The 20,603-nt window shown below is 40.8% G+C and overlaps 2 protein-coding genes across 7 annotated transcripts in view; one reads left to right on the top strand and one right to left on the bottom strand.

Annotated features, from left to right (window-relative positions):
• On the bottom strand, positions 1-16,719 carry crbn (cereblon). Its single transcript, XM_064298713.1, has 11 exons — positions 16,589-16,719; positions 15,910-16,019; positions 15,518-15,717; positions 14,232-14,387; positions 8,683-8,845; positions 7,627-7,689; positions 7,086-7,170; positions 6,813-6,928; positions 5,418-5,482; positions 3,793-3,924; positions 1-2,208 (listed from the first exon to the last, which is right to left on the bottom strand). The coding sequence occupies exons 1-11, from the start codon at positions 16,680-16,682 to the stop codon at positions 2,025-2,027; spliced, it is 1,368 nt and encodes a 455-aa protein (XP_064154783.1). The 5' UTR covers positions 16,683-16,719; the 3' UTR covers positions 1-2,024.
• si:dkey-28n18.9 (sorting nexin-6) overlaps positions 16,699-20,603 on the top strand; it is a 13,487-nt gene continuing 9,582 nt past the window's right edge. Inside the window, exons 1-5 of one of the 6 annotated variants that reach the window (XM_064298714.1) lie at positions 16,699-16,919; positions 17,101-17,167; positions 17,262-17,343; positions 17,691-17,913; positions 18,348-19,470. In XM_064298714.1, coding sequence (XP_064154784.1) covers positions 19,465-19,470 — 6 coding nt within the window. In that variant the 5' untranslated portion in view covers positions 16,699-16,919; positions 17,101-17,167; positions 17,262-17,343; positions 17,691-17,913; positions 18,348-19,464. Of the gene's footprint in view, positions 17,168-17,261; positions 17,368-17,690; positions 17,914-18,347; positions 19,471-20,603 lie in introns of all 6 variants that reach the window. The other 5 variants (XM_064298715.1, XM_064298719.1, XM_064298716.1 and 2 more) reach the window with 5 other exon arrangements.

Raw genomic sequence — 20,603 nt, forward strand, 5'->3', positions numbered from 1 at the left:
TGATTTGCAGTAGACTTTACTGGGAAAAGCAGCATGAGATGCAAGACTTCACAATGTGGAGTTGTCATTCCAATGGCATCAATTTCCCCCTGCCCAAAAAGCTCCTTACGCTTCCTGTCAGAGGGCACATTTCAGCTGTTCACCTCTTAAACACAAATGGGCATCAGCCAAGGGTGCCTGACTTGGCCCTGCCATTTTAGGGCGAATGACGTCAGATTTTATTTGGGATTTAAAGAAAAGCTCTTCAATGATTCAGCAAATGCAGCTCAAATTTTCAGTGCAAATCAGCCTATTTTGCCCTCCATGTTCTCCTCTTCCTTTTTGCTCTATGCTGCACCCCATTTGTGTTATAGTCATTTTCAGGTACATGAAAAGAACAGAAAAAGAACATTTCCCATTGACTCTGACATGAGGCAAACAGCAATTACGATGAAGTGTAACTGCCACAAGCTCACTTATTTAGCTCCGAATTTCTTCTGAGAACCGACACATGGAAGAAAGGACAATTTCTCTATAAATAACTCATGGCAACATCTGATTATGTGTGCAGTCAAGGGTCCATTATTTACAAGAGCTACATCATTTAAAAAACATTCACTTTTATCTGCGCAAAAACAATAAAGAGAGATAAAAAAATAAAAAAAATAGGGAGAAAATATACATTCACTCCTTAAATTCTTTCACCAACAATATCTCTGCAAAGCTAGTAAATTCACATGGGTCAGTTTGAACATCAGATCTGACCCAATGCCTAAAGTCCAGCTGTAGGAGACCATTTATGAAGCCCAAAGCCCTGAAGATATGCCAGTATACCGAGGTACCCATTCTGATAAACGTAAAGAACAGCAGGGATAGGACAGTAAGGCTTAATGAACAGTCAGAACAACACTGAGCTGACAATCATTAGCATCTCTGAACCAGTGGAAAGCTTTGTCCTCTCATGGGCAAGGCAGTCAATTCAGTGACCACTTATGTTGCTCTGCTAATATTTGAAACCTCATTCTCCCACCATAAACACCAAAATATAACAGCCAAAATATTAGGAACATAGTTCAAACTATATTTTTAGAACATACAGAATATTTAAATGTACGTTATTGCCACAATATAATGTATGAAGCTGTATGAATGTTTTTAGAGCATATAGTATAATTTGTTACAATTTCTATATATATATATATATATATATATATATATATATATGAAAGTGGCCATAATCAACAGTTTCTAATGTACACAGTATATTTGGAAACTTATTAAAATCCATACCTCACATTTTGCACTTCGTATATATACTGTTTCTGACATTTATTCAGAGGCACAATGTATTGCAATACAGTAAACTCCCACAGTTAACTAAATACGTATTTGCAGATATATATTTTCTGTGTTTCACATGATCCAATATGGCTCAGAAATATATGACAACAGCGAAAACAAGGTAAAATCACATACTGTTAAACGTTGAAAAATCTCCCACAAAAAGCATGTGTCTAGCCAATTTTCATGCCCGACCTGAACGTGCATGCAGTCACAGAGGTCGACAAGACACCAGCACACTTACTGGGACAGGGGAAAGAAAGGGCTGTGAATGGGGGTCAAGCAACCCCAGCCTCCGGTGCGGTTCCCTAGTGGATACATGACCAGCTGAACACTGTATATTCAGCCGAGGGCTGAGAGGGTTACCATGCTATGGGTGGACGGTGACTGTGACAGACAATATTTCAGTTTTCTTGCTCCCACATCAAGCCTTAAGGAGCACGGCAGTGCTCACAGGCACATATCAGGACACCTATTGCTTTCAGTGGACCCAACCCTGCAGATCAGCTTCAGCCTCAGTGGCCGAAAGTGCAATATGCCGTAACAGACTAGGGAAAAACAGCACAGTGTTCATGACTCTAAAACAGATACACCTATTTTGTGGACTAGTGGTGTCCCCCCCCCCCCCACCATTTTGGATCTGGGGATGGGTGGGCACACCCCTTTGTTTTGGGTCACCGGGGAAGCGGCAGGGGTTCCCCGGTTCACAGGCAGAGCAGCCGGGAGCCCTCTTCTCCCTCCTCGCCCTCAGATTTGGGGATGCGGGGCAGCAGGGCTGAGCGGGTCAGACCCCAGAAGCGCTGGGGGGACAGGTCCTTCTTAGTGGCGGTGAACTTCCAGCCCAGGTGAGAGCTGCAGGTCCGGCACTGGGCGATGGTCCAGGCGTACCTGTCAGAGGGCAGGAGACACACACCTGTCCTCAGCTGTGCAACACACACCAGAAATACCCACAATCCAGGGCGGGTGCACATCACGCTATATTATATTCATTTTCATTATTCTTCTGCCTAGTGGCCTTAAACAGGGAAAATGACATTCAGTTACACACAATCTATCTACACAGAGAGATATTTTACCCAAGAGGTTCACATTAACTACCTTGCTCAATAGTGAAACAAGTACTACACCATAGACTACACCATAAAAACTGTGCCCACTGTGTGTTATTACGGCTCAGAAATGTTGACCCTTGGCAGTAAATCTTGGGGAACAGTGGTGCCGTATATGAGTTGGCCCTGATGGATCGTCTTTACGGGAGGGAGACATGAAGCCAAGCTGTAGATCCAGTTTATGGGATGCTAGGAGCTGCATTACATTTGGAGCTCAGGCAGTTTCTGCTGTAGATACCTCAGAATGCACATGGAACATAGTGCTGCTATTTAAGCACATGGCCTGTTCAACCTGGTGCCCATTTTTCAGCAGCTGAAAAATGGTTGACAGGTAGCATCAACTATCATTCACATTTGAATGGCCAACACATTAGAAGATAGGCCAAGTTATTTTATTTTTTTTAAATAAAATTTTCTTGTTATTATTAACTGTTCCAAAGAACAAAATCTAATATAATTTAAATATATTTTAAAATTTCCATTTTATGAATACTGCTTTCACTGAAGACCTAAGAGTCTTGGATGGGTCCCCCAGCTCTAAACACAAAGCAGAATGCATCTTATCAGCCCAAGGCACAGATCCACAGTAAAACTGGAATTAGTCCTGTATTTCTGCTTTGTGGTCTTCGGAGAGTCTGAGGTGTTTTTCATGGGAAAGCCTTCTCAGTTGTGGCCTCGCCATCCAGTCATTCCCTCCCTGCTACTCATTCCCCACTTCACCCGTAATTTATTTAAAAGGAAAATGGGAACACAAGCACAAACCCATATAAATCTGAGACAGAATGAATCCAAAACAAGATCATAATTCATGACCAGGACAGAACGTGTCTTGTTAAGTATCTCACTTGAAACAGGATCAGAGACAGTTTTGAGCAACATCTGTGCTGAAAACTGTAATGGGTACAGTACCATGCTTTTCCAAATCAAAATTTCAGCACATAATTCATGATTGCACACATGAAAGACAGCACACAGAATTGACATTCTTTGCTTTAAAATATGTGCTTATGCAACTGAAAAGGTCTTTGGAGAAACAGCTTGAAGAGATTTTATCAGAAATTTGCCAGAGCTTATGCCCAGCCTTGTGTTCATGAAAGATTTAACTTTCTTTCATCTGTGTGAAAAGGTTATTAGTTAGTTTAAAAAGGTTTTCTTCTGAAAGTCATCTGTTGGAATACATGTAAAGCAACTGAATTTCAAAGTTTACCTTACTAATCCATGCTGGAATACACAAATGAATTTCACAATGAATTCTAGTCGGAATTTCAACAAGCTGAGATGTGACAAGTTCTATTCGGCCACACGGTTACCTTCATTTTATTTCCATTTGTGCTATCATGACAAAATAAGCAGAAGAGGTTACCCGGGGAACCAGCTGTGAAGTGTGGATGGTCGTCCAACCAGGTTGAGACTGCTGGCCCTGTACACGGTCAGTGTTTCATGCACGTATCCATGAGGGTTCACATAGGCAGCCATTGGCCCATATAAAGACAAACTGCAGGAGGGAGGGAGGGAGGGAGAGAGAGCGAGAGAGCGAGAGCGAGAGAGCGAGAGAGCGAGAGAGAGAGAGAGAGAGAGAGAGAGAGAGAGAGAGAGAGAGAGAGAGAGAGACCATTCAAGGTAGCAGGTTATTAGGGTGCTGTGAAGCACAGTGTCTTAGGACAGGAACCCCCAAAGACCAGAGGGGATTGCAACATACGGACAGATTCATAGACATTTTCATAAAGAGGTTATCCCTTCAACATCTACATCAGAGACAAAGTACAGAAAAACTAAATCGGGGAGAGAGCACGGGGTATGGGCATGCATTACACAAAGAGAAGCATCTCTGCTATGCACAAGATTGAAATGATCTGCCATTCTTTCAAAGTATTCTTACACAAACAAACCATGGAAATGAAATCTCTCAGACAGAGACAGAACTGTGGTGTGCTTTTGTTCTGAGTATGCCTGCTTCAACTGTGTTATGTAATAACCAGGTAGAAAAATTAAATCAATTACCTCAATTACATGCATTCAAGTAAAAATTACAGTGGATTAACTAAATTGTTTTATTCAGTAATGGGAGGATGATAATTTTGAAGCGTCATACAAAACATTTGTTCCATTATCAAAAAGATCGCCACTGCAAGATCCTCACAAGATGTTTCTAATTCAAAACGGACTGAAGGTAAATGTCATTCTTATTATGCAAAAGTTACAAAAACATGTCTGATGAAGGGCACACACTGACTCTGCCTGAGTACACTTACGTGTAGTTACATGTGACTACAGTTCCCCTCACTGGGTTCATCCCCAAGTCAGACAGCAGTCTCAACAACTTTATTGGAGATCAGGCCATTAATCCAGTGCAACTGGCAGGCTAGAGGAACTGCTGGAATGTGCAAAAAACTATTTTTGACACCACAGCCACAGTAAATGGTTTTACTCCATTTTGGTCATTATAATAGCATAGCTTACTAAGCTGCTAAACAATAATAATAATAATAATAATAATAATAATAATAATGCTGGAGATCAACAGGTTGCAATGATTTGCCTTAAATTGCAATTTTGAGTTTTACTGGATCCTGATTATACCTAAGTGATCCTAAAGTCAGGAGTTAGCTGGCTAGCTACTGAGATGGTGAAAAAGAGAAAAGCATGATATGAGTGGCCACAGAGTGGAAATGTGACACTCTTCTACAGGTAAGGCACCACATACAGAGAGCTACAGTGCACCGTGACATCTGGCTTTCATCATACTCTAATAACTGGTACACATGCCCAAGGTTTATATTTAAGCAGCAGTTTATTCATATATATAAATAATCTCAGTATATTTAAGCAGTTCATATCAAAATATTTTACTTTCATCACGTATATTTGATCCCACTTCAACAAGTTTGCTTAAGTTTGAATGTGTGGTGGTTTTGTTCAGAATGCTTTAATCGTGGGTATAGTCTATTTTCAGGCTATTGCTGAAATTGTGCCTCTTGCCAAACTCACCTGAAGATCTCCTTTTTGGTGGTTATCTCTGTGTCTTGGCACTGCTTGCAACACAGGGAGGTGCACTATGATCAAGAGAGAGCGAGAGAGAGACAGAGTGAAAATGTTGTGTAGATCCTAGCAGAACCCTAATAATCACCAGGCCTGATTCTAGGTCAGAGCCACAGCACGTCCTGAGACACTTTCTATGGTCACATTAACTGACCTGAATATCCACGACCCAGGAGAGACACCCATAAACGGTATGACCTGCTTTTTGACGTTTCTCTGAAGCAGGGCTGTTCATCTTAATCAATCAGCGGTACAGAGACGAATATCAGAACAGGCGGGAGGCATTTCAGCCTCAACCAAATGGACTTGTACCGTGTGTGAGCCACGCTTAGATGACTGAAAGCTACTTTACAAATCGGGCCTTTATTCAGCCTGGGGCAGTGTGGAAAAACACAATGTCAATATTGCAGCTGAGTATTGACTGAAAAAAGGAGTAGAAATTAATCTAAGTTGTGATAGATTCCAAGGTGATGAACACCCTTTATGCATTAATGGGAGTCTACACGGACTTTGCGGTCTGAGTGCTCTTGCCAGACTATGACGCGGCGATGCCCTGAAAATCCCTACAAGCCCTGCATGTCACATTCACCTCCAAATCTCTTCTGTGCCGCGACCCCTGAAGCACCTCGGGATTATTTCATGACACAGACTCAGTTAAGGCACATTTTCACTCTGGAAAGCACTGTTCCACTCCAACGGTTCCTCTCCCAAGTACAAATGCACAGCTTAACACAGTGAGTCACAAGTAACAATTACCTTTATTACTATTATCATGCTAAGACACTAGTTACACTGACAGCTCCCCTCCTTTCTCTGTGCATATTCAGACTGGAGGTCTGGGGGCAGGTATGGGAATGACAGGGAGTTCTGAACACGTGTATTATGTCCTTGTCAGACAGAGGCAGAACAATGTGTCACAGTGTGAAATCAGCAGCACTTTGGGATGTGAGGCACTAATGTAAAGAAAGAGGCACAGGGATCAGGGTGGTGTCTTTCAGGACCTGCTAATTCCGCAGTGTGTCTTAAGGAGCCGCGTAAAACAGAAACTGCACCAGACCACAGCGGTGGATCACTAATGTGACTCCGGCTTTTACTACTGGAGTTCAGACTGAAGCCAAGCAGCAAAGGGGCTGGGCTATAGAATACTGCTAGCACTATACCCGCTCAGCATGGCTACATTTTGAGCTCAAACCACATGCAGTTAATACAGTCTGGGTGGACTGTGATAGAGCGAGGCCAAGCTATCTCACTGAGCATGTCCATTAACAGCACCGCTTCCTACATGAAGACCCGTTTGAGTAGCAGAAGGGGCGGGGCTGGTGACGCGCGGGGGCGTGGCCTCACCCGATCCATGATGTCCAGCTCGCAGCGCAGCCTCTGGATGGCGCTGCCGATCTTCAGGAGCTGGAAGCGCAGGGCATCGTCAATGGGCAGGCAGGCCGCCACTCTGTAGGAGAAATCTGCCCCAGGAATACAAACCCACGCTCAGTAGGGCCCAAACAGATCTGGGGACAGTGCCCATTCTGGCTGATCGATTGAGTTTATTTGATAAATAAATTTAAATACAACACACAGATTTGCATATAGTACTTCAATAAAGATATTACAGTAAAGTACCTATAGCGTTTGTGGGGAGGGAATCATCCTTCAGGTTCTCATCCCACTCGTGCAACTGTCTCTTCACTCTGTTCATCAGAATTTCCTGGAAAACAAATGAAAGGGAAGAGACAGGACAGGATCATTCTACAACAGGCATGACAGCAGCCACAGTCATTAAACTGTATGTTTCCAGAGATTTCTGTCTTGCATGCAGTCACATCCATGGCTCTGCAATTATTTTACATCGTATTAATTCAAAGCTCGTTTCCACAACTAAGTATTGACTGTATATAGCAGAAAATGGGTGTTGTACTGATAAAATGTACAGGAGTACAGCCCCGATTATCTGTGGAATTCGGGACTCTCCGGTCTTGTGTCCCAACTGATATTCAGAATATGATATATAGCACTGCGGCCATAATGACTGTACAAGACAGAAGAACTCAAGGTAACAGTATGGCAGGTCTTGTCCTGACTGGATGAAGCCCTGGCTGGCTGTCTAAATGTGCATGTGTAAGAAAGTGATTTAACAGAACTCTCATAGGGTATAAGTACATACCGAGTCATACAGTGAGTACACCCAGGCAGGCCATGATGTCACATTCGCACAATGGAACTTCCGCTAAAAAAAGATAGGGAACAAACGCAAATTCAGCCAGACAATCACCGGTTGTATGCATTAGCGATTGAGCATTAGGGTAAATTTACTCAAATTAGCTTGTTACTATTAAAACTAATGTTACACAAAAATAAAAGATTTCCAAACAGATTTTAATTATATGTTGTAAAAATTAGCAAGTCACCCTGCAAAATAAGAAAATACCATCTTATAAAATGAAAAACACATAAAAGGGTGCCAAGGTAACATGCTAAATGCAGTAAGTGCTTGCTAAGTGCAGAAGAATCAGTTAGACTAGACAACAACATATCATTAGAACTCCATGTGTTTACTGTCTATAATGCATTTCAGTTTACTATAGCTTTCATCTGCATGCAACAGCGTAAAATCAAAGATCGCATAGAACTTCAGAGCGATTCCACGCAAGTCTTAATGGCACTGTCCCAATTCGTCTCTCTTCCAGTGAGAGAATTGCACATGGCTACTTCCGTGCATTTGAGCATATGTACCTGACGCCTATGAATAAGGTAAAAGGAGTGGTGCATTCTTCATGCATGCACGTGATTAATTTGCACGTTTACTGCTGTGACTAATTAAAATCGACCGTTCTTAAAAAAAAAGTAAACAATTCTTAACTGTATTTTAACTATGTTATTCCGGGCATTTGCTATAATTCCGCTGTAATGGTATATCAGGTAAGCCAACCCCCTGCTATCAAACTTCTGCAGCTCATCCTGAATGCTGCTGCTCGACTGATCTACAACCTCCCCAGACTCAGCTATGTCAATCCTCTTCTCATGTTCATCTATATCAGTACGCATCAAATTCAAAGCCTTAGCGCTATCATCAGACCCTATGCACCAGCCGGACTGATCCGCTCTGCCACCTCAGAATGCCTAACCCCTCCTCCTCTGCATTCCAACCCTGCCACCCTTGTCTCTGTCCTGCCCCCTGGTGGTGGAATCCTGAACTCGTCTGAAGGACTGAAGGACTTGCCTTCTGGTAGGTGTCCCGCCAACGCTGGACCTGCCGGCAGTGCTCCGAGGGGGGTCTGGAGGAGGGGTGCGTGTGGAGCCTGGACAGGGGGGTGAGCTGCACCGCAGAAAGGGGGTCCGGGAGAATCCTCTCCGGCAGGATCTGAACCTTAGCCTGTCGGATCCTGCAACACGGTCAGCATTAAAACTGCCCTCCAGTTTAATCGGGCGGCACCAATAGAAGTAAGCTAATACAAGCACATGTACACTAACGCAAACGCAAATATTAAGTAACGTAAATAAATCTACATACTGTGTATTATCATTGCCCTAAATGATGACACATTATTTATGATACTGAATAGTGACTAATTAACTCCGTAAGTATATTACATTCAGGGCTTGACATTAACGCTTTGGCACAACAGCTTTTCCACCAGCATAATCCTCCCACAGTAGTTCAATTTCTGCCCAGTTCTCCTTCTTATCAATTACACTCCCGGCTTGACTGAGGAGGCAAGCCCCGAGAGAGCTGAGATGGGCCAGTGCGATGAGCGCAGTGTGCATCCAGGTCTAATGGGAGTTGTAGTATCATGCGGTATCACCTCAAATTGATTTAATTATTTCAGATTCCTTTTGTAAACTACAATGATTTTTTTTTCCAAAGACAATGCTCCCAGAAATGACCTGCCAAAGTGGCGGAATTACACGCCACTGTCGTATTCTACCCGCATTTGTTGGCCGGCTGGTGTAAATGCCAAGCCCTGATTACATCACTTGACCAAAGAGTACATTGATGTGAATTCCCCCCCCCCCGATTCTTCACATTTTCTTCCATGGAGAATGATACAGAAAAAATCCTTCTTTTTTACAATATCACAAAGGTTTCATTTGATGGCCATAATAACCTTTATTTAGAATGAAAAGAATGCTGCAGGGGGTAAAACACTTAAAGGACTGATTGTGTGCAAAAACACAGACCGCATAATTTGTACTCTAAACTGAACATAGTCCATTACGGGGAATTTTAAACGATCTCTGCACTGTTATTTATCTTATTATTGTCGATGACAGTGGCTCGTCCTCTGTGTTTCCCAGAAAGGATTGATGAGGAAGGAAAAATATATGAAATAAGTATTGTACCTTACTGAACCCGTGTTTAGCAGTTGTCTACGACCATGAAATGCACTTTTTTGTACGTCGCTTTGGATAAAAGCGTCTGCCAAATGAAAATGAATGTAATATGAAGTGATTTAAAAAAAATAATAAAACAAGGGAGGGCACAGTTTCCTTCCTGTTCTGTGTCTGGAATAAAAACCCTCCAATCAGGCATTAACGAGGTATCACCATGCGACCACTGCATTCCCCAATATCCTTATGTAATAGCCAGGAGCAGAGGAGCCCAGTTTATACATTCTGTCCTGAATTACGGGGCAACTCAGAGAGAGAGCTGCTGCTCCCTGCTGCTCGCCTGTCCCCGCCCTTTCCTATTCAGGCCCAGCCAACACCAGACACGCCGGCCTTTTCTTTGAGAGTGCGCGGCTGTTCTTTAATGCGTTTGAACCAGCTCACCTGCGTCCTGCACGTTGTTTGCAGTTCGCTTGAGCCTAACAACACGAGTCCCTGGAAGCCAAATAGGCTTCTTGTGTTACTATGGAAACCTAATCTGAAGAAAGGTCCAAATCCAACAACCGTCAACATGCATTAGAACAAATTAAACAGAAAAAACATGCAGCTACATTTTTATATAACTAAGTGGGCCTGCATTAAATGATTGTAGTGAACTTTGCGTTCCCTTTGTGACCCTGGACAGTCAAAGTTGGAACAGTTTCAGCAGTAGCAGATGAGCTAAGTTGAGCTAAGTAGGCCACATGTAAGTGAAGGCTTATTTGACTGTGCTTTGATAACCAAATAGGCCATGTATAGTGTAACAGAGATAGATCTACTGGGGGATTCTGCTGGCTTCCAAGCAACTGATGTGGGGCAATACATTTACATACTGTCGTCTATCTATATTTGTGACCTCACCTTCACACAGGGTCTTGAGGTGTGGCTAGGTTTTTTGCTTCTCTCAGGTATGTGCAGATCCCCAGCCTGTCCTAGTTATGTTGCCATAGGAAACTCATGGCTGGGGCATATATTGTCATCTCCACTGCCAGCCATTGCTATTCAAACTCCTTATTCTGTTTTGTTTTTCCTCCCACTCAAAAGTTTCTTGTGGATCATTTCATTGTTATAGTTGTTTGTTAGCACTCTTAATTTTTTTACAGTCAAACTCTCATTGCTAAGTTCATTCCTTTTAAAAGTGTGCTGACACTCAGAAATCAAGACCTAAGAAAAGAAAGCATGGATCATCATGGATCTAAACATACTGACAGAATTCTACTTTATTAGTTTAGAGGTGTGAGCTTCGAATCTCGCTCTGGCACTTTTCATTCACATTCTGTCAGTACCTTCTTGAATTGCTGCTCACAAACCAAACAGTGCTTCTAATACCCAAATGAAATGGCCAAACGAGCTGCCCACAGAGGAATAAAGACGGCAATCTGAGTCACAGCATCGGGCTCTCTCTGTTACAGAGCAAGGGGAAATGCCAAAACGCAGACGAAAATATATCCATGAGCTCTACTGACAATGTCACAAATGAAAGGAAAACTCACATATGCTTAGAGGTGACCTACAAACCAAGGGAACCTGTGTGGCAGACAGCCATCACATCCAGATAGCCTTCGCTCTTACCCTTTAGAAAACATGATCGTGTTAAAATAATCAAGATTTCCTGCAGTTATTCCACAATTATCACTAGGAAAGAGTCATAAAAGGAATTTACAGGACGGTGGGCTAAAGACTGCATGCTAACATCCTACAGAATGTTTTACTAATTTAGAAGGCATTTTTTTGAAGGCATGCATAAGGACTACAGGCAACTACAGGGCAGAATCATCATTTTGTTCATCCTTCAGGTTTGTACAGTTTGGAAATCTTATGGGTCTAAGTGCTAAATGTGTGAGGCCTCCTGGTATTGCTTGGTTTTGTTTTTCTGAAATTCACAGTATAGTGGAACCTCAATTATGTGAGGCTTCTATAGGTGTTAAGGGAGCCAAACAAATGCTCTCTACTGAACAGTCTCAAGGTGGCTATGTAATAGGCCATTGGCTTTGCAGCAGTTAAACCTTCATAAGTTACAAGTAACTTACAGCGAAGGTCTAAAACATGATAAATTTGCCCTCACAAAGAATATGTCTGCCTTTCGAGAATATTAAAACTGCACACTTCTCTACCCTTTCTTTTCTTGTCTTCCAAGTCAAGCACGCACAAAATAAGGTAATCTAATGTAAAAGACCGCCATGTTTTGTAAATAACAGCCTCCCTGAAAGAGTCAAAAAGAATGAGACCAAAAGCTGTACTTATTATCAACAACCTTATAAAGGTGTACACTCATAAATGTCCCATTTAAAGTGTTGCAGTTGACACAGATGTAGCCAGGTCTGCCGTAAGCTGCAAACAAAGGCCCTTGCGGTTTGCACAAATAGAGAATTTTTTTTATTTTACTTTTTTTTAAAGCAGAAGGATTTCACTGAGCTACAGAAACAAATTTTAAATTCAGCTCTGTAGGGGACTCAACATGCACTTCATACAACAATCTCCCTCTCCAAACAGTGACTGCCATCAAACAACAGCATCCAAAGGCTCTCAGTCTACAGTAATCAAATGTCTGAGCACAGCTACACCAATATTACATTACTAAAAACACTGTGTTACTATGAGTCATTCATCCAAATACAGGCTCTAAATAACCTGGGAACACAATGAATGTGAATTAAACAGAATTATTTTTATTATGAGGCATGTTGAATGGATCAGCTCTAATCTTTGAAGGTAGAAGTACAGTCCATTTTTTTTCCATTCTGGAATAAGCGTCTTCCCGCAGCTAATTACCTGCACTAGCGCTAATCTTCGCCAACCATAATTACACTAAAAGCTCATCCTCAATAACTACTTAATGATGTTTCCGTCAATTTGTACTTGCACGCAGGTGAACACTGGACCAAACTTAGTCCTCTGTTGAACCGTCCCGCCACAAAATTGCAAATGCAGCACACTGGTATGATGAAAATTTTTTTATGGATAACAGCTCTTCATTTTAATGTCCCATCAAACAGGAATTTGTTTTAACATAACTGGTAAAATGGTTTGTGTCACTGAATAAGAGACTTGAAAACAAAACAGATGAAATAAAACAAACCAAAAATGGCCAGTCAAAGGTTTTACCAATAAGTGCATTTTTTGAAGAACATGCCTCCAAAATACAGTTAAATATTTATAGCCAATGGTCTTACTTTCCTGTATATATAATAAAAATAAACGAAACTACATGACCTTTTGGTCCCATAATAAGACCAAAACAACCAAGCTATAGATTTAATAATGAGGCTTGTTTCATTCCCCGCACAGTGCAGCAACACTGCTTCACAGAAGATGTTTTCATGTCGCTGGGGTGAACAGCCTTCTGATAATCCTCTCCTGGGAGAGTGCATCTATGTCAGATATGGCACTGACAGAGCTGAAAGCCACCACGGAATCACAAAATCTTTCTTTTTGTGGTCAAAAGACTGAAAAACCTGAAAAAGATGACAGTAAAGAACTATACACTTCAACACTCTGAGAAACTAACACTTAATGCTTAAAATCACATCTGTGATTTCTATATTAAGAGAGCGAAAAAAGAGAAAATGGTGTAGAATTGTTACTGTCATACTGCAATTTAGTACAGGATACTAAATGACTTAAAATAACTTTTGAGCTTCTAGTTAGTCAATAGGTGGGTATGATTTACCAGTTTTCAGTAAGATATACTTCTTGTGCATATCATTCAGAGAGAAAAAAATGTAGAACTTCAAAAATGATGTTATATGATTTTATGAAGCTGGTGATTGCTATTAAATCCTTCAAATGATCAAGAAACGTCTTGTTACAATTCAAACCATGCTTGCAATTCAAACTTTTAAAAATATATACATATATTATTATTCAATTTTTCACAACACACAACACAACACATGGTAATTCCTAACAGGACATAAACATGTAAACAATATTAAAAGCACTCTAAGCACACTGAAAATTCTACACATTAAGGGCGTTGAGTGTGATAACCGATTTAAAACAAGCAACAGTTTCTCTGTGCTATGTCACAGCCAAAATATTCAAAAGTGGCAGTTTACTTTGCATGTATAAAATATAAAATCTGACAGCCTGTTTAACTGCACCAAAACAGCTGATACTTCATCATGGGTTTTAGTTTGTTATAAGTACCCACTATTGTAACACATTTACAAAGGTTATAAACATACCTTCGACGTAAAGTTAGAGAACCTGTGCCACCTAATGGTCTTTTGCGGTATTACTCAAGTAACTAAAAGACCATAAACAAGTTTCCAAGCTACGTCCAATGCAACAAAAGATATTGTGCCTAAAAAGCAGTTCACAGTTCTATTTTGTGTGATGAGGACGTACATGATTTAAGGGAAGTCCGGAAGACCAGACAGACTGAAGTGTAAGAACTCTTACCCATCCGCCTGAGTCCTTATTTCGTGCACCTTGAACCTCTGCCGGCCCACGGCCTTCACTTTCACCGTCTCGATGCCGTACTCTTGCTCCTCGCGGTAGGCGTAGATCTCTGCCGTGGTGCCGAACTCTGCCTGCTGCTCCCCCGCATCACTAACACTGCAGAGAGCGAGACAAATGGTCACAGGTACCTTCTATGGATGCAAATGGCCTAAAAATGCTCTTTTTTGTAAATGTGATGCAAAAGCAAATGGACTGCGAGATATTTGGCTGTACTCTTGTCCAGTGTTGCGTAAAAGGTCGCAGAGTTGAAGAGCAGACTGAGAGTGCAGGGTTTTATTACATTTCATTCCATCATAAGGGAATCTTCCCTGTACGATCAAGGACAATATTCGACCCAGTACTTCTGTAAAGGTGAATACACAACTACTTTTAAAGGAAAAAAGTAAAATTCAGGAGAAATTCAGACAACCCCTTGTGCCTTAAACCCGCTAAACTGTTTTTTCCCCACAGTTATAAATAATGTCACCGACCTTTACTGCTTTTGCATCTACCGTTTGGGCAATCCCTCCACCGCCCCATCGCCACCTCTCTCTTATGTTTTATTGCTTCATTTTTTTTTTGTCTCTTTTCCCTCTGCACGTGATATCCTAAGGGATAAACAACTTTGTCCTACAGGTGTGACCCATCTGGACTCCTACCCAATGATAACATACATCAGTTGTTCCAAATGTAATGTACAGCACACTTCAATTGAACTTATTTTCCAATATATCCATTGTGTGAAAATGTTTTTCTACTTGATGCAAAGTTAAATGTGCTGAACCGGTAAACCCTGTTCTGATAGCAGATGGAAAATTTTGCTGTGGACTTACCCTTTCCCACAGATTTGTTACTTCATTACTTAAGATAACTTCCATTCACAGAGTGTGGTTGGTTCTGAATATCTTGAATAACATGGTAAAAGGATTTCACAGTGAGACACAGAGTGGACCCACAATGACCTATATAAAATGAACAGTCAGCACAGTAAAGTGATAAGTTGATTGCTATGGTTGTACACGTGGACTAGAAAGAAGTAGTGTAGTTTTATTTATATTAAGACTGGGCAACATTTCTGCACTATGTGAAGAACAAGAAATATGTGTTAGCTGTTTTGAGCCTCAAAGGTTTGCATACGCGGGCGAAACTGTGTAAAACGTACGCATCTGTAACAGGGGTAGGACTGGGCACTGCACAAGAGGGCTAACCGCATTCTTAATACAGCAGGAAGTCAAGTGGCTCTCTACCTTGCAAGCACAGCGAACGTGCGATCCCTCTGGATGAGGCCGCGCATCATGCTGACTTCGTGTGGCCTGAAGAGCTGCAGGGGCAAGGTTTGTCCAGGAACAAGCATCACGGCCATATGCGGCAGTACTGGGATTGTCTGGCAGCTATCGTCGTCATGTACCGTGCGACCATGAAACTCTTCCATGTCCGCACCCAAGTACTGCCGAGGGAATAGGGGTGACAGGCCACCATCAATATAACAGGTCCAAAATTTAAGTTACACGTGCACAATCGATCTTTTGTACGTTATTTGCAGTATGCACAACAGCTACAACAATGTATTAAAGTCCTGTGTTATTTTCTGAGTTAAATAAAGCTGCACTGTAGGTTTCAGATCATTCTCATCACCTACAGCATGGGAGGTTGGAAGACTTGGGTCGAAGTTGATGATATTTGGCTTTTCTGCGTCCTCGCTATCCCGATCTTCCGTTTCCATGTCATCCTCGTCGTCCTCTTCACTTTCTTTAAAAAAATAATAAGCATGCATGTTATGCTGAACCTACAGATGATTGCGCAAAATATCTAGCAGCAAATAAGGTAGTGACTAATAACTAACCACATCAGTCACAAACAATGAGACTAGCCAATTCCTGCAACTCTAAAGCGAATCATCGTTCTCACGAAAGGAACCAGCCAACTTCCTGACTACAATTTAGATAACGAAAGATTGTACCAACTCATATATGGCTAATTTACAGATAAAACAGTAAAATAATTCAGGTTCCATTTTCAACGAAAAGAATGCCTTTGCCACTGTAAAGCCTCTCGCCACAGTATTATGCATTGCGATAACTTCAAAGTTATCATATTAACTGCCAACATAGAGAACAGTGTTAGCTTTACTAAGATTAGCGATTCTGTGTTTCAAGGTAATCGTTTAGCTAGCTACTGTAGCTAGCTAGTTACATACTTGTTTGCTAGTAACTATATACGACATAATACTATTTTTGCGACACTTAAATTACAGCACATTTATTTAGCTTCACAGCTGTAAATGGTCGAATCAGTTAAGACGAACGAATAATCAATACCAGGCAATAACTGTAAGTGATTTCCCATGTTGTTGTTATCGTTGTTGCCTCCTCCCCCCTCGTCGGCCATACCCAGCTGCTTAACTACAACCATAGACTGTATACCCACTGACAAAGAGCGGTAGCATGTCGGAAAGAAGGGCAAACTTACCCTACCTGTGAATGAAGGGAGACAACTAGTGGCGCGTGATATGTATCGCCCTCAAAGACGAATGCAGTAGTTTTGTTATGTATCCGCCACCGCCAGGTATCAGTGCTCTCCATGGACTGACGGTGCTTAATTATAGCCTACTGAAATACTGTATATCTGAATTGTCGGCTGTAGCAATAGGTGAACCAGGCTACTTACTACCTGCCCCTTAACATATACTCACTTGCAATTCCTCATGACAAAATTAATAGAGTAATGTTACGCTGGATGTAAAAAAAAAAAAAAAAAAAAAAAACTGCTGCTGAGGTCAGTAAGTGTGTAAGCACTCACAAATCTTCTTAAGATTCCATTTCTTGTTCAGGGGGGATATCTGAATAGCTCGTGCTTCCAGAAAACTGCATGGACACAGGCACGACAAAACACCGAAGGTACCATCAGCCAGGACTTATTTTGCTAACCTATGCCTTACATTACGACGTTTTCTAGGCCTGGAAAATTTATTGAAATAAATGGTGCATGCAGGTTGCAGATGCCAGTAAAGCAGGTCGATTGAATTAACCGGTGGTTGGACTGAAACACTTTGGTTTCAATAAAGGGAACGCAAGTATGTATCATTGTCTGTTTTACGGTAGGTCGATCTATAGCTACTACTACTTAAAATAAGCGTAGCCTATATTCTATGGGAAGTTAAAATTGCCCTTGGTAGGCCTATTATTCATAATAATACCCTCACAAAGTCTAAGTTCTATTCTCCCTGAAGGTAATCAAGGTCACATCAATGTTGTAGCCCTCTTAAGATAAATTGTTGAAATTCCTATGTTTATATTTCAGGTAATTTAAGCATATAGCCTTCACCAAAACGTGTACTGCGTCCTAGTTATCCATGCACATTTTGTAACGTAAGTAAGTGTGTAATTGTGAGCGTTTATTTGTTTATTTATATTTCTGCAGACCACGCAAGTCATGCTATCCAAGCTCTGGGCTTCCGCTGTATGTTTCTTACTATTTTGTCTTATAACTGAAGCAAAGAGAGACTACTACGACATTATCGACGTGCCACAATCAGCAAGCGAGCGCCAGATCAAAAAGGCCTTTCATAAACTGGCAATGAAGTACCACCCAGACAAGAACAACAGTCCCGATGCTGAGGTGATCTTTAGGGAAATCGTTGAAGGTAAGACCATCATTAATTGAACACTGATAAAAGCAGAAATCAACTTTCTTTCTGCTCCCAGCTGATATGCTGTCAGCCTGGTATTGTTTCTTTTGATTCTGTGGCTGTGCCAAAACTCATATTTATATGAAAAGTGAAGATAAATTGAATCATCCGTAATTGTGGTTTTTATTTTGCCATATCCACAGGATACAGTGTATGATATTTTGTTATGGGGAGTGCTGTGATGAATTTTACCAAGTGTACTGTGTTTTAGGCATGCTTGTGTAACAACGCAAGGATACTGCAGATTGTAGTCCTACTTAGAGGAGCAGTCAGCTCAGTGGTCTTTGTCTTTGAGTAAATGGGGCATACTTTATGGTTGCTTTAATGCTAGTGTGGTCAGCTGTATAAATACCCGTAAAAGATGAAAATGCTCTCCACCTTGCTCTCAGCATATGAGGTCCTCTCCAATGATGTGAAGCGGCGACGTTATGATGAACTCGGTCACAAGGTCTTCAAGGAAGGCTCCAAGGACGAGACCACATTTGACTCAAACATTTTCCAATTCAGCTTTGAGGAATTCTTCCAAGGTCTGGGGTTGGAAGATGACCGGTTCTTGGACTCCCCCGAGGATGCTTGGAGCTTTCAGATGGGGGATGTTGATGAAGGTGACATGCATCAGGGAGGGAGTTTTTTTGACAGTGACTTCTTTTCTTTTTTTGGAGGTGATTTTAACGAGATGAGCTTAGACCACAGAGAGGATGGCTTTCAAGACCCAGAGCCAAGCTTCTGCTGGATAAAAACACTTTCGGATGGCAGCATCACCAGAGTTTGTGAGGAGGATTAACTGCTGTCTTGACAAAGGGCATCTTAATTGTACTTATACATAATTAATTTGCCTAAATTCTATATCGCCACATCAGTAATTCTTATTTAGTTGGGCTGTATACGGTAATATATTGCACTATGCCGTAAAAATTCTGCCGTGGGAGGAAGTATAATAGTTTGGATGCTGGGTTAATAATTCATAGAATACTGATGTAAATCTCCAATGGGACACTGCTGTTATGCTCTTGAGCAAACTGTTCAACCTGTATTGCTTTTGTTTATATCTAGTTATACAAATGTATAGTATGTAACTTTAGCTTTGCAAGTTACTCTGTATAAGGGTGTCTGCTAAACAAATAAACCATATAAAATGCACAATAAATGAGTACTACCATTCTGGTAATTTGTTGAGTGGAAATGTTTAGAGACTGGAACCCAATAGATAGTCGACAATCCTTCCCTTGAGGTGTACTATTGGGTAAACTTAGTTACAGAATAACATGTTACTACCATTCACATCTGCAAATTTCATTACACTAGCACTTTGATTGCTCTCTCACGGGACTGACATGCACTTTGACCACTGAAATTTCTGGCTCGCCTCAACAACACTCCAGCAACTAGAGCTTTTTGCCTACAGCACTGAAAGGAACAAAGCCAAACTATTCATTTGTTTATATATTTACTTGCAATCGCAGGAGACCTATATCTCCAGTAGCTGAAGATTTCTACTTTTCTTAAATGATGGTAAGCCACAATTAGATTATTCATTTAAATGGATCTGTACTGAATGCATAACTTCCTGCTTCTGAGCATCATATGATCTCTTTTGTTTCAGTCAAGACACCTTTAAACACTTGAACTGTTTACTACATTTCTAATATCACAATCAATGCAATCAAAATGCAGCTTAATACTGTATACAGTTTTGTATGTTATCAATTAAGTTTATTTAAATACAAAAATTTTATTTATTGGAGGAATTATAGTGAGAGTATCAATGAATAAAATAACTTGTAATGCTATTTTTGCAATGTTTTTGGAAGACAGTCTGGTTTAATGCGTAGGTGAGTGAAAATGGAAAAAGTCCCATTTTGTATAACATCTGGGCTGTTCAATTTCTCTGTCAATATCTGGAATGAATTTCCTTCAAACCTTCAAATCAGTGCAATTTTAAACAGTTTAAAATTGAAGTTAAATAATACTGAGCAGGCAATCCAGTGCGCAATTGTGTAAATTCTTAATTTGCAGTCATTCTTCTAATTCAGTTTTTAGAATATGGCAGTTCAGTCTTTACCATATTTTGTTTATTGTTTATAGCACTTCTTTACATAATTTGCTTAAAAACCAATTTATGGTTATGTGTTAGAAATGAGCTTAATGTTATGTTATGATACAATGCATCAGATTACAGTCTGTTGATATGTATCTGTTTATATCAGAAAAAGCTGTGCTTACTTAAAGGTTTGTCAGTTTTAATGCCCTATACAAATTAGTTTAGTTTCATAGGTTTTGGGGTATGCAGTTCACAGTTTCCCAGTTTATTTATCCTCACAGTGAATTGGTGTTTTACTTTGTATTTTGCAAAAAAAAAAAAAAAAAGGTATGGATGCACTTTTCTTACTTTAGACACATTGCTTTGGGCACAAATAATGACCCGTTAAACTCATTAATGCTCTTTTGGAAAACTTTATTTAACCAAGTAATTAATCTCTTTTCTAAATTGCTGCCCACATTAAATTTTTAAAGTTTTTGCAGAACAACTTTTTCCACACATCTGTCTTCACAGACATATCCATTGCCTTTTTATAACATCCAGTAGTTCACTTGCGAAGTGGGCTTGAAGGTCTGCTTGTAAAACGTGTGACCACCCGAGTGTT

The sequence above is a fragment of the Anguilla rostrata genome, chromosome 11, assembly GCF_018555375.3.
Source record: "Anguilla rostrata isolate EN2019 chromosome 11, ASM1855537v3, whole genome shotgun sequence".
NCBI lineage: Eukaryota > Metazoa > Chordata > Actinopteri > Anguilliformes > Anguillidae > Anguilla > Anguilla rostrata.

Bases quoted from the DNA above. Each gene is read 5' to 3' on its own strand.
- crbn (XM_064298713.1), bottom strand. From the start codon at position 16,682: ATGGTTGTAGTTAAGCAGCTGGGTATGGCCGACGAGGGGGGAGGAGGC. The intron at 16,020-16,588 runs GTATTGATTATT...ATTTTTTTAAAG, and splicing joins TCACTTACAGTTATTGCCTG to AAAGTGAAGAGGACGACGAG. The intron at 3,925-5,417 runs GTGAGTTTGGCA...TCCCTCCTGCAG, and splicing joins ACCAAAAAGGAGATCTTCAG to TTTGTCTTTATATGGGCCAA.